Source organism: Ornithodoros turicata, chromosome 3 (assembly GCF_037126465.1).
Source record: "Ornithodoros turicata isolate Travis chromosome 3, ASM3712646v1, whole genome shotgun sequence".
Classification (NCBI taxonomy): Eukaryota; Metazoa; Arthropoda; class Arachnida; order Ixodida; family Argasidae; genus Ornithodoros; species Ornithodoros turicata.
The window spans coordinates 99,503,101-99,515,058 of NC_088203.1; the positions used below are offsets into that span (position 1 = coordinate 99,503,101).

The 11,958-nt window shown below is 46.5% G+C and overlaps 1 protein-coding gene across 1 annotated transcript; it reads left to right on the forward strand.

Annotated features, from left to right (window-relative positions):
* The first annotated feature begins 536 nt into the window (after positions 1-536).
* LOC135388974 (histone deacetylase 6-like) lies at positions 537-11,757 on the forward strand. Its single transcript, XM_064618864.1, has 17 exons — positions 537-785; positions 1,146-1,233; positions 1,342-1,382; positions 2,707-2,806; positions 3,358-3,429; positions 3,593-3,723; positions 4,832-4,900; positions 5,011-5,134; positions 5,191-5,256; positions 5,343-5,402; positions 5,539-5,628; positions 6,491-6,594; positions 6,674-6,741; positions 8,143-8,183; positions 10,701-10,829; positions 10,911-11,024; positions 11,533-11,757. Exons 1-17 carry the CDS (start codon positions 718-720, stop codon positions 11,584-11,586), a joined length of 1,419 nt encoding a protein of 472 aa, XP_064474934.1. The 5' UTR covers positions 537-717; the 3' UTR covers positions 11,587-11,757.
* The last annotated feature ends 201 nt before the right edge of the window (positions 11,758-11,958 follow it).

Here is an 11,958-nt window from a genome sequence, read left to right on the forward strand (position 1 = left end):
CACCCACGCACCCCTCAGTGGCACTGATGTCAAAGTGTCACGACACCTTTAACGGCCACCAAATAACGGGTTGCTGCTCAGCCTTACTATGGAGCCTTGCTACCCTCACCCCCAACCTCGTCTCCTGCAAACTGATTATCTCCTACGTGCAACCAGAATCATGGGATCGAACGGAGCTTGTAACATGCCCCATGTGCAGGGATGTTCCCAGCACCCCTCGCACCTTCTAACGGCCCCCAAGATATTGCAACCCCCCCCCCCCCAATACCGGCCAGAAAGGTCAAAAACGCCGCAAAAGCAGCTGATATGAACATCACCCCCCCCCCCCCCCCCCCTACCATGGCCGGTGCTAGGGGTGTGCGGGGCCTGAGGCAAAGGTACATCACGGGGCCTGTTTCACACGATTAAGTGCATACTTGATATTTAAAAAAAAGTAATCCCTGGTTGAGGGCTTCGTGCGCGGTCGCCTTACGCCCCCCCCCCCCCACCTCTCCCTCTTCCGCCGGTCACGTGTCCGTCCGTCAAACGCCAGTTAGGAAATAGAGCAAACGCACGGGGTGACAAACGGCGTCCGACCAGATTCAATCTTGCTCCTTATCAGAGCACTCATAAATTCGTGTCGTGTGGAACAGCGTCTCGGAGCGATAACCGCGGACACCGTATAAGGCAGTTCTGAAACAACCTACAAAACATCTCAAGCAACCCACAACTTCCTCCATGGGTACTTACCGGACATGCTACGTAACCGACGAACGTATGTTGGAGCACTGGAATGATTTGAAGAGGTAAGGTTCTAGTGCTCGTTGCGAAGAGTCGGTCTATGCGCCAGTATTATGCGTGACGCTATATTATGCACAATGAGTCAATGCGTGATGGATGCATACGAATATCGTAAAGCGATAGGTTCATAGGGCAAACATCAGTGTATGTACCTTCAGTGTCACCGCCCCAACTCATCGACAGCATCTATTTTTTGTTGTTGTCCGTCCATGGCTTTATAGAGCCACGTGAGTCCGCTGACGGCGGAAGCCATTGGAAACAGTACCTATGAAGGCACTACTGGACCGCGACAGCTTCTATGTGTATCTCAATTTAAGAAATGGCCCGGATTGGTAGTGAGAGCAGTGCGCGGTACGCTTTTTCAGATGGATGCCCGAAAGACCGGATCGGCTCCGTGTGGCCCATCAACTCCTCAAGTCTAAAGGGCTCCTGGACAGGTGTCTCATTTTGAAGGTTAGAGTTCACCTAAACTTGTTTTCAGAGCGCGTACCAAATTGCAACCCGAAGCAAGTGGTCGTGACTATGGCGCCCTCAAAAGCAACGCTTCTTTATCCCCTACAGCCACGGTCTGCGAGGGACGAGGAGATAGGACTTGTTCACACGTAAGTGATCACGAACTTTCAACAGCGAACCATAAGAACAAACGGGGGTACCAAGCTCATCCTGAAGAGCTGGAGATGGCGGGATATCACAGGTTTTCCCTATGGTCGTACCTCGGCAGAGTTCATCTTGAACTCGGCTAAACACACATACAAACCCCTCTGCCTCTTTTGCCTGCTACTGTCCCCTTTCATTCAGTCCACGCCAGTGCAGTGGCCTATATCACCGTACAGGACCTATAGGACCGAACAGGAAGGAAGACGGGTAGTAATCCAGCGAACCGGTAGGGTAGTATGAGGGGAATTGTCCCAGTACGAGAGCAGCCGATATTTCGAACAGAGACTGCTCTGTTCCGCCCAGTAGAAGAACAGTCTCTATTCGAAATATCGGCGGCTCTCGTCCTGAGGCAATTCCCTTCGTACAGGAAGGAGGTACTCAACCTTTACTCATCGAACCAACATGTAAGTTGGTCCATTAAAACCTCCTGTATTGACGAACCACAAGCATTTTTAGGCAGCTATGAAGGTGAACGCCCATCGCCGAAACCCATCATTAAGAGCGCACGTATACCAAATACGAGGAGAAAGAAACAAAACATAACCATTTGCAATGATAAGTAACACGGCATGTCCTCTTATGCACGGCGTTACATAGGAACAAGGAGGGGGCGGAAAATCTGTTTTGCCCGAAGCAACCCTAACGCAGTGATTGGAATGTTGATGGAATTTTCGTCTACGTGCTCCGATTGCCAATGAGGACCCGACTCGTATCTACCGTATCTGTAGATATTTCTACGTGCTTTTCGCAGATAAACTTTATGGCTCTCTTTTCGCCTTCTGCAATGTCTACTTGCCTTTCGGCGCTCAAGCTTGGCAGAAAGTTGTCTTCTGCTTCAATTTGAGAGGTGTATGCAAGGCGTGACCTTGTTATGGGTGATAAAGCAAATATGGTTATGTTATTTTCTGAGCTACATGTGTTTGGCAATAGCGTCAGAAGGCTCCTTCCATGGCGTTGCCAGATACACTTCCACGAGCTGCGACCACGCAGTTGTAATCAATTCCACGATGGCTGCGAACGTAAACGGCACTAAAGATTACGAGAAGTTGATCGTGCCTCGTGCAGGACCTCGCAGAAACGCGAAACAATGAAAGAAGGAAGGCACTGAGAAAGATAGCCAGTTGTGTGACTCTAACCTACATGTTCTTCGTGCATACTCCTGAAGCCACACGTCTTTGGACACACTGTACATATCACAACAACGAGATGTCATATATAAGCTTGAGAAAAATATTGTAATCTTTGTTTAATTTTTTTTTTTTTTCACAGGGAGAAGCACATTGAGACCATCCGAGCGATCGAGAATATGTCATTAGAAGAGATGACGCGAATATATGAAGCTATCGTCCCTGGGACAATCATTGGTCCGGTAGGTATATGTACCTTCGCTTCGTTGAGGCGGGAAACGTCACTAGAGTACCCAAAGCCTGGCCGTTTAAATGGTGGTGGTACCGTGCTATGGTTCAAAGCGGTCTGCCTGGCGGCATATGTTGCTCGCGGTGGGGGTCGTGCGTCTTGGGCCGACTTCACAGGGAACTGCGCCGACATCTGTCTTAAAGCGTGTGAGGAAAACCAAGAAATGTCCCGGGTTCGAATTCGGGCGCCGACTGTGCTGTCTGAGTGTTTACCATGATTGTTTACATGACGTGACGTAATCATTAAGAATACGCCAATCGCGACGCGCTTTCGGCGTTCATTGCTACCGGCCGGCAATAGCCGCAAGAGTAGCCACTGGTAGCCACAAGAAGCCTGTGTTTCAAATCGTCCGCAACGATTGGCTGAAGCAGACGACGTTGCGGCTATGTGTGTCCACGTGACGAAGGAGCGAGACCAGGCATTAGGGAGACTTTCTGTATCTAGGTGGCGTTGGGTGACAACGGCTCTCCAGTTAAATTGTTTTTTTTTTATATGTTTACGCAGGAGACAAACAAATGTGCCCGCCTGGCTGCAGGCTGCCTGCTGGAGACCGTCGACGCTGTGATTACGGGGCTGGTAATAGGCTTCTATTCAATTAAAGAGATAATGACCCATCCTCGTTCTATGTCTTATCGGCGTTGCATCGTCCTTTTCTAGATGTTAAGTAATTCGACGTGGATAATTTAATGTTGCCTTTAATAGGCGAACTCGATATTTCGTATGTATGTTTCGTGTACAGTGCAGGAACGGGGTAGCGCTGATCAGGCCTCCGGGACATCATTCAGGACCGGAGACAGTGTCCGGCTATTGCATCTTCAACAACGCAGCGATAGCGGCTGAGTATGCCTTGCGGGAACATGGACTTAAGAGGTAAATGGCCATGGCGTGGCACTGAGTGCAGTGACGTAGTTTGAAGGAACACAGCGGTATATTAAATTAATTAACTATTAATTAAATAGTATCTCAGCTCTTGTTTCGCAATATGGAATATTGAGTAAGGACAGCTAGTCTGCAACTGAGATGCTGTCAATATGTAATTATGTGCACATCCTTTATAGGGACGTGGCAATGTGACTGAGTCGAATTCTTTTCGCCTAAGCTGACTGCGTAATATAAATTCAGCAGCCTCATTGCTGACAAACAACGTTGACCTTCTTGAACACATTGCCTCAGTCCATATATGTAGTTCTAATGATGTCCGGCTGGGGGCAATACGCTCCGTGCTTTCCGTCAATGCATGGTAACGCAACGCTTCCCGAAGTATGTGACAACGTTACACTTCTTTTAGCAGTACATGCTCAGGTAATGACGTCATTCCGATGCCACCTACATACCGGAAGCGTGCTTACTGCTCCCCCTCGCTCACGTCGTGATTGGCGGACTCACTTGACGGACTAACTACGTCATGTCATTTTAGCGCATGCCTTGCTGATCTATCACTCTAAGGAAAAAAAAAAAAGAGAGAGAGAGGATAATTCTAGTCCTTTGGAGGACTAAATACATTGCCACACGTATTTCATTTCATTCATTTGCATTTCACACTCAGTTCTAACAGTCCCGGCACACAATTCGTGTTCATGAATGAAAATACTTTGAACTAAGCCGTCAACCGTGATACGTTGAGTGACATAAAATGTTGCGACATACATAGGGCATAATTTTGCATGAAAGAAACGTGAACTATTTCTTCCTCTGTGTGGGTGGAAAATTGCTACCCTAGCTAAGTTAGATAGTCTTACTCCATCAAATTCACGAAGAGCACATACTTACGTAGACCGTTGCATTCGGGAGACCATTTGTGAACCTCAGTAACTATTTGCTGTCCTGGGGAGTAAATTTCGTGGTTAGGAGACTAAAATGGGGAGTAATTCCTAATCTTCCCAATTACTCCCCATTTTACTCCTTTTTTTTCCTTACAGTGTAGGTGGCGTTGTGTATTCTCGCCATTTTGCCCCCGCCCTTTTCCATTACTTTGCAGAGTACTGATCTTCGACTGGGACGTCCACCACGGCAACGGCACGCAAGAGATCTTCTACAACGACAACAGGTATAATGGCACCACGTGATGAGACATCTACATGTAAATCCATCTCAGATGACCACTTTTGTCCGCTATGCTACGCCATCATCGACAGTGGTTTTTTGTTGCGTTCGCAGGGTGTTATATATTTCCTTGCATCGATACTCACTGAAGATATTTCCTTTCTCCGAAATTGCCGATGCACCTAATATCGGGGAAGGACCAGGAAAGGGATACAACATCAACATTCCTTGGCGAAAGGTACCAGTAAAACCCAAACTAGTCTCTCACTTTGAACCTTCCTCATTTTGCTTCAGCCTGCTATGAAGGATGCTGACTACTTGGCAGCCATGTATCAACTCCTGCTACCTGTTGCGTCAGAGGTAGGCATTGCATTAAACGTGCGTTTGTAAGCACATCTTGTTACCTTCTGCATAATACCGATGGCTTTGCTGTTACTTTCATGCAGTTCAACCCGGAACTGGTGATAATCTCTGCAGGCTTTGACTCGGCAGTTGGGGATTTTTTGGTGAGCGCTGATGTCGAAAAAGTATATATCATAAAAAAATTCCTGTATTCCCCAGTCCTATATAAGCATAATGCTCTGTGATGGCCCGGCATGCTTAAAAAATGAATAGCCATTAGAAACATCTCAATGATTGCAGGGGGACTGTTGCGTGACGCCTTCCTGCTACGGACTGATGACGTCACTGCTGAGTAACCTAGCGCACGGAAACGTTATTGTGCAGCTGGAGGTAAAACATTTCAGCGTTAACTCATCCGTTGCCTATAGCTTCTCAAAGGGGCACTATATCAAACACCTTCTAGAATGTAAGCTCCCTACATTTCGTCTCGCCTTCTGCATTGACAAATGTTGGCCCGTGGCGCAGTTAGTGGCGCATTTCGGCTGCGGACAAGTGTTCTCACTTGTTCCCAACGGTTACCTCCACATTTTTTTCTTCTACCATCATCATCAGATATCTCGCGAGATAGCTCCATTTTCCTTCGTTTCATCGTGCGAACGACGGGTGCTTCAACTTGAGTTCCTGGACCACAGACTATTCAGCTTGTCCAAAGTCCTTGACCCATAGAGCACCCTCGCGTATCAGTGCCGTGCTCTTTGCTTTCCTCAAGCTACCCAGCCTCCTCCAAGAACTCTAACCCTCGACCTGTTGTCGTCTCTTCTGTGCTCCCCTTTCACTCATTCTTTCAAGTGGGATAGGGTCCTGCGACCACAGCGGGGAAGCCTCCCATATGTTGTCATTACTATTAATTGAATAATTGTTGCTGTTCTCTAATACACGAGTGATCATCGTGCCATTGGTTAAGTGCCATCTCTCCTTGCACACAACCTCAATGAAATGTACACAGGCACAGTTGTTCAAATGTCAACCGTGTCATCCTCCTGGAAAATGCAGACAGCAACCAAATACGCCAGCCGTCCAATCTTTGCACGTCAACATTCGGTCGAGTGGATGGCGCAGAAGAGTTGTCGTTGTTATTCTAAGGAGACCATTAACCCATCCCATCAAGTATTGCCCCACAGTCAAAATAAAGTTTTATGGCTTCCTCTCACATATCCAAGTTATGTGTACCCGCAAACTTTTTCTTCCGCAGGGTGGTTACAACGTCGACCAGGTTGCCGAGTGCCTCGCTTCTTGCACTTCTGTTTTGCTGGGTGACGCCTGCGCACCTGTGACGGACCTGACACCGTCGAAAAGGTCGCAGTGTTTTGCTCTTTTGAGCAACCACCTAGCAGGAGCAGTGAACACAGTTCTAACCTGTTGTTTCACTCTGCAGTGCATTGGCGTCCATCGAGAAGGTAAAGGAAGCGATTCAACCTTACTGGGCGTGTCTTACTCCAGAAGGTACGTGCATACCACTTACACATCCATATGAAAAAGAAAAAAGTAAAAGGCCCTTCCCGCGAGTCCATATACTGCAGTATAGTAATGCATTAATGCTGGATGACTGACCGGTCAAACTAATGCCGGATAATGCATTATTATTTCACCGACTCCCCGTTGGCCTAATCACGGAAATATTGGCGCAATATGGGCAAAATGGGCTTGCCAATATGGGCTGCCCATATTGGTCCAATATTGGTAATCCTGGCAGCCCATATGGGTCCAATATTGGCGTCCTGCTTTGGGAGTGACGTCGTTGTTTCCCAGATTTGCTGGAAACGGGGGGCATTCGCCATTTTCGTGGCATTATGCATAATTACCACGAACATGGCGTACGCCCCCTCCCGTTTTCATCAAATCAAGGGAGATAACGTTGCCATCCGGAATGGTGGTTGGCTACGAGCGTGCTATGCGGTGAAGCTTTGTTTTTAGAGTGTGGCAAGGTCGGGCGCAAGATACACATGCCTTCAAGACACACTGAGTAATCAATAAAATATTAATTTTCATGTGTGTATTACTTTTGAGTCAATATATAAGGGGCATAACGCTTTGATGAATGACAAAATGGGTGCAGTGAGCAGGAAGGGTTAAGAAGCGCCGCCTTAGTTTGACCGGTCAGTCATCCAGCAGCCTCCTCAAATCAAGTCTAATGGACGACCGTCGTTACTCCGCCCACAGCAGCGCTATGGTCACGTCACGGCGAACTGTGAGCAGCAAAGCAAGATGCATTTTCCACTTCGTCGCATGTGTACCGCAGTAGAGCGAGCTTATCATTCCAATCCTGTAGAAGGCGATGTATTAAATATCCAGCTACACGCGATTTTCGCGTTGAAATAAAAAGAGGTACCAAAACCCTTGTGTACCTGACCGATGCTGGATGTATTTATGAAAAGGTATGTTGCACCTCCGACTGGAATTCAGAGTGTGCGGGTTCGAGTCTTCCTGTGCGTGTCTTTTCATGAACTGAGCAGTTCATGAAAAGAATAACACTATTCTTGAAATAGACCTCTACCCGAGAAACCTCATCATCACATTGGTAAACAAACTGAAACCGAAACAAATTGGAAGGGGAAATTGGAAGGGGAGGGCTGGGTTCCACGAATGGGCACTTGTTCGCTGCTTCCTATTGAAAGAAAAGTAGGACCGACGGTCGCGTCCCTTTCAGGAACCATCGTAATCCCCTAAAGACCGTGGCTTTCGGGCGCGACCTTGTTCTCCCCTGACTTCGAGCGTAGTTCAAGTCTACCAAATTGGTGGCGCTGTCGAACATTATGACGTGATTTGTTTACAAACAGGGAGAGGTCAATTCTCCTGTTACGTTCCCTTCGAAGCGATTCGATTCAACAATACATCCTATTGCAGATACGCCAATCATTGTGGAGCCAACCAACAGAATCGAAAAGGTAAGAAGGTGGAAATCGACAGCGCATGCAGCCTCGGCTTTTATTACACGGTGCTTTGCATACAAGTGCCAGGATGACCGCTCCTGCATCACGAACTTTATTTATTTATTTATTCATTCAGAGCCGTAAGGCATTACAGCAGAGGAGTGACGTAATACAATAGTGATGCTACTTGCATCATTCTCGTTCCTCATTCTCTATTTGAAAGAGACTGCAGGCCGACATTTGATGGCCAAGGGGCGGGATCACCTCTGTTTTCTGTAATGTCTTCTCACACTCAGGTCGCTTCATTAAACTTGCCACCTGAATTTTAAGTTATTGCGTTTAACATAGATCGCTATAGGAAGACCTTGCAATTTTATCCTGGCGCTTGTTCTGAACAGCACAAACTGCGTTTTCAGAAAGTATTATGTGCAAAGTGGTGTACTGAATCGTTCGCTTTTACCCTTCCCCACATATCTACACCAAGATACAATGCAAGGCACGGTCATTTCCGCTCCAGTCAATTTCTAAACTATGGTGTCATTTTATTCACCCTGGAGCACTGACGACCGTATCGAAAATCCCACGCGAACTAGTGGCGCAGTTTGACTGTTATTCGACAAAATACATGGCAAGAGATGATGTTGAGAGTATTCCGGAATTCCCTCTCAGAAAAAACGAGAAAACGTCACTCCCTAAGGACCAATGAGGGCGCGACATTGAGAAAAGGAATGCCCGCGGCCGTGCGGGTGTCTGGACGGCACCTCTCCTCCTCTGAGCGCCGCCCTCTCACTCCTCCGCTAAGGGAGTGACGTCACGCCACCGGAGCTTCCGCGGAAGCAGCGCTGGTCTTTAAAATTCATTTATTTAATATCTAGCTCCTTTCGGACGAACAAAAATTAGCCGGGTAGAGTTTTGGCCGGTGCCGAACGCATCGGTTTCATAGGTGGGCTTCTGGATGCGGCCGTCCCTTTAATGCGTGAACTGTTCATACTTTACGACTGTAGGGCCCGGAACTACTAGGTATTTGCGTATAAATGCCTATAAACGCCTAAATGCAGGGTTGCTTGCCTTGTTATGGACTCTATGGAATTTTTTTTTTACATACGCGTCGTATCCTAGCGGCTATCCAACGAACCACGCTCGGCGCGTATCAAAACAAATCCACGTGGATAGCACAAAGGGCCAAAAGCGGTCCGGAGTGGGGCCGACAAGGTCTCGCGCCATTCGTGCGGTCTGCCCACTAGTCCCCACTTCTGTCGTCCCCATAGTGCGCCATCTAGTGAAGACTGGGGTAACCCTCTCGGCGCATCAAGGTCATACGCATGCGCATGGGCCATGGTGAAACAGGCCAATTTTTTCACATTTTTAGGTGCCATAACGGCCTTTTTTAGAGGTGCGAGTGCGCCTGTCAGGTTCATGCTGGTTGCATTTTGCTTGTCGCTTCTGCGTGTTTGCACCTTTTGTCTTTTTGTGAATTTGGTTTCCTTCAGCACCTTGGTTTTCTAGAAGGGGTACTTGTATATATGATCGAAAGATTTGGCACTTCTTGGCCTTTCAAGATATTCGAGGATGATGTACAGTACAGAGGACGGAGGGCAGTATATAGCGTGATTCTACACCGTAACCGTTTTCACACCTTTAAAGGTGTAATAATGCGCATGGTGCACGCCCCTTTTCGGTGTAATTTTCCTAATTTCATAATGAAGTACGGTTTAGCACGAGTTATCTCTCCTCGCATGTTGTTTTTTTCTAAAAAAAATCACTCTGTCGAAATATCAACATTGTTGAACACAGTATTGTAGACATTTACACGTGCTCGATGATCGGTAGCGATGCATACCTATATATACATTAGCGTGTATCTACGATACCCAAGACATAACGAAAGCTAGATGTGCACTGTCACCTGATCTCTTGTAACACTTTTTGAATTTTGTGGAATATTATCCTGTAAATACAACGTTAGGCAACCAGATGAAATGTCTATTGCGCACACTTTCGAAAGTGTGAAAATGTTTACAGCGTAGGCCGCCTGAGCATTCGTCTACCAGAAGTAAAAGCGTGTTCACTCTTAAAAAAAGGGTGTACTTTAACTCCTTTTCCTTGCCACATATATCACTCCCTTTTGGGGAGTACAATTACTCTCAAAAAGGAGTCTCCTCACTCCCACAAGGGAGTAATATTACTCCCTTGCTCCCAACCGGAGAGTAATATTACTCTCTAGTAGGAGTTAGAGCGTATCCCCACTCGCTAAAGGATTGTACTCTCCAAATGGGAGTCACATATGTGGCAAGAAAAAGGAGTTAAAGTACACCCTTTTTTTTAAAGAGTGTACGGCACCGTAGCCTTTAAACGAGCGAGTCTTCTTGGATTCTGAAGCATCAACAGAGCCAAAGGGGGTACCAAAACAACGTGCCTATTTTTGCATTTTATTGCCTATCTTGGTGCTTTTGATAGCCTGAATACCTGCCTATTTCAATCGTTTTTAGTGCCTAAATTTAATTACGACATAAACTCTACTGATTTCCGCAGTGGCAGTTGCCCCTACAGAACTGTCCTCATGCGTGCAGCAGCGTCAGTGCTCTTCCTCCTGAGGGACTGAAAGATCGGTTAGACAAAGCACAAGGTGCCTTGCAGTGGTTGTGTCTTCACTGCTTCGAGGTATGCATAGAACATTAACTGCTGTTGCTCCAAAGCAGGACCAAACTCGAATAAAGACAAGATGATATTATGTGTTGCCAGTTACTGTCTGATGAAAGGGGTGACCACATGAAGCAAGAAAGACACTTGACCGCCATCAACATAAAGGAGATGACAGTCTGGTGCCAAGGGTGTCAGTGGATAATTACGCACGAGGCAAGTATGTTTATTGAGCTATAGATATTTCTTGATGTAGTTTACGAATTGAATTGTTTACTGTTTGCGGGCCGAATCTGCCTAGTTATTTTGTGACTATTTATTAGAAATAACGGTGCCAGGAGGTGAGGAGTCTGTTTGTAAAAGAGACGGTCAGCGTTCAACGAGCGTACTGCAGTCAGTTAAAACTAATTAGATACGCAAGTCGTATTGCTCAAGTGATGAAATTAATTGAACATACAAGTGTTAACAATAACCGCACGAGAATATTTATCATGTGGCTCACCAGTTACTCCTTTATAGCGAACACCTTTTTAACGAAAATACCACTACAGCAATTTTTTTTTTGCTGTCCCCTGAGTTTCGTTGTAAAGGAGTTTGACTACTACGAGAGGAACTCTGAAAGGAAGGACACTCTCGTTGTGAATTTTTGAAAATTTCAAACACAGTTTCTTGGAGATAAACTGCATTCGTAACGGCCTTCGGTACTCTTCTTCGTACTCTGCAGGCCTTGGTACCAGCATTGGCTGAAGTTAGAAGATGGCAGCTTGGACGTGTTTAATACAGACCAGGACGTTGCGGGCGACATTGTCCTTTACTGTCAAGTTGAGCGCTCCACCGTCTGTGCAACACCGGTTCTTTTAACCTTGCCGGTGTTCTTCCTCGTTCGAATCTTGCTTCTACAACATGATTGTTTATGTATACCATACATTTATAAACACGCACGAAAGCATCACGTTTCTCTTTGTTATGTGACACCCCGTGTGGGCTAATCTTTATTTCATTGAGAGCGCAGTAAATCAAAAAGTGTGTTATTGAGGGGTATTTCCTCCTCTAGTATAAAGGAAGAGCGAGCAAGTTCTGCGCTATCCGCTTGATCTCATGGCGATTTCCAAAAAGCTTCCTCACAACTATATTCTCAAGGAGAACAAAA